General features: G+C 34.4%; 1 protein-coding gene across 2 annotated transcripts in view; it reads right to left on the bottom strand.

Annotated features, from left to right (window-relative positions):
* Positions 1-490: 490 nt before the first annotated feature.
* The window catches only part of WDR36 (WD repeat domain 36), a 32,551-nt gene continuing 26,501 nt past the window's right edge, over positions 491-6,540 (bottom strand). For both annotated transcript variants that reach the window (XM_083816090.1, XM_083816091.1), the window contains 5 exons: positions 6,346-6,488; positions 5,593-5,709; positions 5,277-5,358; positions 2,772-2,959; positions 491-1,115 (listed from right to left, as the gene is read on the bottom strand). In XM_083816090.1, coding sequence (XP_083672216.1) covers positions 966-1,115; positions 2,772-2,959; positions 5,277-5,358; positions 5,593-5,709; positions 6,346-6,488 — 680 coding nt within the window. In that variant the 3' untranslated portion in view covers positions 491-965. The remainder of the gene's footprint in view (positions 1,116-2,771; positions 2,960-5,276; positions 5,359-5,592; positions 5,710-6,345; positions 6,489-6,540) is intronic.

Genomic DNA, 6,540 nt, shown 5'->3' with positions numbered 1-6,540 from the left:
CAGATGGGTTCATGTCAAATGCAATGAATCCATCTTTCAAGTACTCTCATAAAAATTGCATGTTATACTATGTCTCTAAGCTGGAGCACATGAAATAACAGCAAGGGTCTTTATCAGTAGGCAGTATTCTTGAGCAGCAAAGTTCAAGATATCTCTCTCAGAAGTTCCCAAACTCTTCCCAAATACCATCATTTCAAACCTACATACCAATTCATAAAATCTGACTCATAAAATATTTCTCAAAAGTCTAAGCTTTTATTTCTGTAATTTTCAGTCTTAAGAAAATAATCCTAATTTCATCAGAAATTCAGCCTACAAAATTATACTAAGAAACTTGTTATTAAAAAAAAAGGTTTTTTTTTGAACTTCCATTATTTGCAGTGCAGCTAGAAATCCCTGGTGTCAGAAGTAAGTGTCTGAAGCAAAACAGTGAACGTAGTTTGCCAACATGAGAAGAACTTTTACAAACTTTATACAAAAACCACTCTGATTTTAGAGGTATACAAATTTTTTTATTCCTCTGCTAACTTAAACCAACGTTAAGAATTTGTTAGTAATTCAGTTACTTTTTATTTTTGCATCGACAATACTGATTTACTAAGCACAATAGAAGTTTTGGTCTCCTGTACAGAAAATACACTCCCAGTTTTTATTTGTATTTCTTCTTTCTGATTTACATTTTTGGTCATGAAAACATAACTAGTTACCTTATCTACGGTCTTCCAACCGTTCGTTCATTGATAACAGAAACAAATGCAACACGCCTATTTAAGTGGCACATACTACTTTTTGCCTGAACTGAACAAAATATTCAGTTATGCATGTTCTAAAATACTTTGCCATAAACAGATGAATAAAATACAGCATCAGAATTCCCAGTATAATTCTTGTAATCCAGTATTTTTGGCAATAAGTTGTACTATTTTTCTGAGGGGATTTTTATATTGTCAAAACTCTTAAATAATTTACAGTAAAGCACTTTTCATGTATGTTAAGACACACAAACTCTGATTGAACAGAGTTCGCAAATGAATCCAGGTTTCTTCAAGTTGAGTTGACAATCTGGATACTTCTTGCAGTAGGCTTGGCTCTGATGAGACAATCTTAAGATGTAACTAAAAATAATAATAATAGAAAAAAAGCAGTTAGTGAAACATATACAGACGATCCACATTCAGAGTATCAGCTTCTTCATTCAATTGCAATACTGTGCTTTCAGGAAAGTCCTGAGTAAATGAAGGATACTTCTCCCTTTAACTCCTTCCATTTAATCCTGACTCTGTTTTGCTAGTCTTTCAGAAGCTATTTTCCACCCATATATGTATTAGGTGGCTAAGGCAGCAAAATATCTTAAATATTTTACTGCTTTACTAGTTGTACTGCTGCTGCTGAATCTATCTTAATCATACGCTTCCATAGAGAGTAACTTCCTACTCTTTCCAAAACCTGCATCACAAATTAATTTTCAGGCTAGAAAGATGAAACAGATGCCCTGAGATCAACCAGAATTACTATTTTAATTATCGGTGTTGCATAATTCAAGAAGAATGCTGTTGGAGTATTCTACTGATATGGGGAGATGGTATCTTTCTTTATATAATAAAATAGTAATCTTGGTAAAGCAAAAAGAGAAGCTGTATTTCAATCCTGTAGAAAGCCAGTATATTATTTACCATATTATTAATGGATGGAATAGTTATTTTCCCAACTACAGCATAAATCTAGAAGTCTCGCTAAGCTCAGAGCTGTTTTCTGTCCAATCCACAGCAAAAGATATTGGCGTGCACATAACTCAGGGTGAATTTATATTATTCTGCTATAGTTCACATTGGGAGTACGTTTGTAAGGCCCATAGCTGTCCCTAACACATGCACTGAATTTCTTTAATACAAAACTGAACAGAAAGATGAATTCTACCACCTACTCAACTATTAATTATATCCAGTCCATGGAACAAGACCAATAGTAAACAGACTAGTAACAAACAGGCATAAAATTCATCATCATTACCTCATCCCAAAGTGTTTTACTCTACAGACCTACTCCTATTGATCTGCACTACTTGTTCTTGTGGAGAAAGCCCCATGCATTCCATTTAAACCCAACGGAAAAAAAAGACCAAGAATAAACTCCTATTTGTCTGGCATAAAATCAATCCCTGCACTAATTCTGCTGAGATATTCTCAGTTAAATAACATCATATGTCTGAATGTTCATAACAACTCTCCTATTAAACTGAAAGTAATTGCTTTCGCACAATTTCATACAGCAGAGTATCAGAAAGGTTTAAATCTTCTACAGAACCACTTTAAGAGTAACTGCTGTTGCATTTTATCACAATAACTTTCTAATTTCCACACATCTACAATTAACTTTATTAGTTCTATGAAGCTTAACAGTTAACAGAAGAATGGCAGTCCATTGACATGCAAAGCCACCGTGCTTCGAGTTACTTAAAATATAACAAATCTTAATTTACCAGCTAACAACCATTAACAAGTTAGTTATGTTACAAATAATAAAACAATCCTAAGTAACAAATACAGTTATTTATGGCACAGTCCTCTTCATTATACTTATTTACTTGACTGTGACCTGATGAACTGTCAAATTATCCAATGCACTCTCCAAGTCATCTGTAAACCATCCCAAACAGAAATCATTTAAGGTAATTCTTTCAAGCAGACATTTTGCACAGCTTTTACATTGTTTTATGGGACAGTGACCACTTTATACAGGACTAAAATCAAATTTTAAAAGAACATGTTTACCTTTAAAAATAGCGCAAGGTATGCTTGAGCAAGTTCAAAGTTATACTTCTTGTTCAGCATCATCCCAATCATTCTTAAAAAGCTTAGCATCACCTCCACAGAGCCACCACCTTCCGGGGCCAAACTCCTTAGTTCTATCTCAATATTAGATGGTCCCAAGTCTTTCAGCATGTTAAGTGGAGCTGCATCTGTGTTAAAGCATCAAGCAATACATTACCAGTAATAAAAGTGTATAACAGATTCTTTGAAATCTGTCACGTGCACTTCAAAATTTTTGCAATATATAAGTAATAGCTCAAATTTCTACTGTTTCTTTACTTTTTGCTTTCCACAAAATGCCACCCTGCATTTAACTTACTTTCTCATCACAGCCCTCAGAGAAATACATCTCTAATGATGAAAATGCCTTTTTTTTTTTTTTGTAAATCACCTTGAAAAATACAAGTAACATCTTTGGATTTTTCTAATTTTTCTTTCATTTCTGCATCTTAAGATGAACACAATGTCTTAACAAGACATTAACAAGAACAATGTCTTAATGTATTAACAAGATAACAGTCACTTTGTATTTTTTTTGTCAAAAAAAGTATAAACTCGTATTTTGAGCTGTTACTAAAAACATATCCTAGAAGAGACAAACCAAATACAAGGTTTACTAAGGAACTTTAGTGTTTACTGCTACTGACATAAAGAGAGGTCAAACAATCTGGTGCATCTAAGGGAATTATTGCTCATGAAGTAAATTCCTCCTGCTTTTCTGGAGAAAAGGGGGAAACCTTCCTGGTAGAAATGCATGAAATTTACAAATGCGTCTTCATAAATGTTTTTCCTCATGATTCTACAATACTGCTGGACCTTTGAGACTTGACTGTTTTAGAAATGCAGCAATGAAAACACATGTTTGCAAACATAGCTGTTGGTAGGAAAATTTTAAATGTTGTCTTATGATTAATATTTCAGTTTCTGAAGTTGCTAAGAAGCAGCTTCTTATACTCCTGTATCATTGTAACTAATGGTATCAGGCACTGGCTAGTGTTTCTTTGGTGGTTTAGATTTGATTCCACGCATGAATATTTGATCTCTCTGAAAATCATTCACTAAAGTGCAGTTGTGACATTAACAGTACTAAAAAGATGCATTAACTAATTTTTGTGCTGTGACAGATTAAAAAAATGAGGAACATGCTATGAAATTGGTACACATTCAACATGGAAAAGGTGCCCATCTTAAGGTGGAATCATGGAAAAGGTGCCCATGTTTTACAGCCTTGCTCTGTGGTGCAAAACCCTGTCTCCATCCCAGCAGTAAACCAGGATGGCTTCTAGTATGCTACTACTTATATGCATGGCCTACTTGCCTTTGGAAGAGGCACCTGTAAACTAGCAAGCACAGAGCCATGCTACACATCAGCAGTGTCACAGGTCTGAATCAACAGATTCCCTGGACTGTGATTACAGCACAGACTCTGCAGCACACGAGCCTTACAGCAGACATACTGCCTGAGGGCAGCCAAGGGGACCACTATGTGCTTGCTACCTGTTGCAGCCAGCTAGTAGGTGCTTGACTAGGTTTTTGTATTTTCACCTTGTGTTTCACTCTTCCCTGGGCAGCTCTGAAACAGCTTAATAGAATACTGTCAATTGACATACTAAAAACACAGAATAAAAAACACACCTTGCTTGTGAGAGATGGCCATAATAAAGTATGCAGACAACACGTTTCAAGTGCATCTGAGTAAGCCATTCATCTCAAAAGAGTTTAAGAAGGGGTAGGAAAAATTCCCAGCAGAACTGCCTCATAAAAAAGCTTTCAGTAGCTGTCCCTTTAAGTTTCCATGTCAGCTATATTGCCAACTGTTTCCAAAAATCCATATTTCAATAATTCTGTAGCAGCACAGTTTAAGAGAAAAAAATAGGTACAGTCAATCCCATTGGCACCTTAAGTGACTGAATTTCAAGATGAACTGAATGTCAAAAAAAATCCAACAGATTATTTAAGTCAGCTACTTCTTCCTAAAGCAATTATAAAGCAACTACAATTACTAAACGTAAATTTGGTGAATGTCTAGTGAAGTAGCCTTTGAAAATAGAACTCATTAGGCAAATGATATTTCTCATGTTTCAGTGAGCCACCAGATTATTACTTACCAGATCATTCCCTTCCTTTCTTACATTACAAATAATACAGAGCATTTTTTTTTCTGGACAAGAGCATCCCAATCTGCAGAAATATCTTAATAACCTTACCTGCTTTCTATATATAGCTTTTAGCCAGAACTTGGATCCATGCTGCAAGCAAGCTAGAGTAACAATGTTTCTCTGATAAAGATCACCTATCTATGTATTACTCAGCTTCATACATAGCAGACCTTCTTTTTGCTTTTGCTACTGTAGTACCTGTATTTTACCCCTCACTCGCTACAATTTTGGCATTAGAAATCAAACTTTTTAAAATATTACTAGCTTATAGTAACAGTGGAATTTTCAGTGAAATTTCTCAACTTACATTTGTTAGTGCTCAGGGCTTCTTCAAGATGAATGTAGAAATCAGATTTCTGTGCCAGCACTCCAATGTTTACCACCTTTGACTAGTCCATGAAAGAGTAAGTGAGCATACATGAATATGCAAACATATTTTTACATCTCAATTAGATTATTTTCTTGACAGGATAAAAGGCTCCAAGAAAGAAAGCATTAATGTAGATGCACTAAAAATAGTATTGTAAATCCTTTAGCAAGATTTGTTAGGACTAAAAATTTATTTAAGATTTTGTTGTAAAAATATACTAGATAAACACTATTATACTGAGTCTTGTTTTTACCTGTGCATCATTTTCTTGCTCTGGAGCAGCATATCGGGGTATAAGACCAGGAACTGTTGGGATGAAGAAAGGGGCTGACGTGGCAACTTTTGGTGGCTCTCTTGGTTTGTTTTTTTTCTGTTAATTAGATATTTGAATAAAGTCAATCATAGCAAGAACAAGTGAATTTTTTTTGTAAAGAGATGAATTTTTATAATTTCACAAATACTACTAGGATTAACTGAAAAGTAAACATATAGAAAAACATGTTTTGCTACTGAATATGAAGCTATTATTTAGGACAACATCAAATCCCAGAAACTGTGAAAAGCAGTCTTTTGCAGTCTTCTACTTCAAAATCCTGAACTGTATCAGAAAAAGTACGATCAAGTGTTGCGAATAGATAAATGCAGCTCATAGGTCAAAGTCAGGTATCAGGCATCTGGCTGTATGCTAGTATTTTTTTCAAATTCTCTCTTTTTTCGTTAATAGGAATGGCTGTCAGTTGTTTGAAGGCAAAACTTAGAACAGATTTAGAAGCATGCATAAACTGCATTGACATATCTGGTACAGATAGCTATTTTGTATATTGTGGAAATAATAATGGCAAGAGTTAATAAAGAAATTCTTAAGAAGGAAGAATTGTTGAATACCCAAGTTAGGACAACTGTTTTATACACAGAAGAAACAGCTTTTTTTTTTTTTTTTAAACCCGCTTCTTAAAAAACACCATCTGAATACTACAATAAACAATGATGTGCCTAATATTATTACCTTGATAATATCAAGATTGAGGAGGTTTTTCCATCTTGATTCAGGTAATGAGGAAAGGGTCACCAGCTGTTCTCCCAATTGCTCAGGCGAGTCATATTCTACCATTTCATCACATGTTTCTTCACCTTCTGCCACATCCACATCTTTCGAAAACAGATTATCTTTTATGAACATACATACTTAACTTTAAAAAAA

This window comes from Anser anser (assembly GCF_964211835.1).
Source record: "Anser anser genome assembly, chromosome: Z".
Lineage (NCBI taxonomy): Eukaryota > Metazoa > Chordata > Aves > Anseriformes > Anatidae > Anser > Anser anser.
The sequence above is the reverse complement of the archived record's forward strand: the minus strand, read 5'-3'. Positions and strand labels throughout refer to the sequence as shown.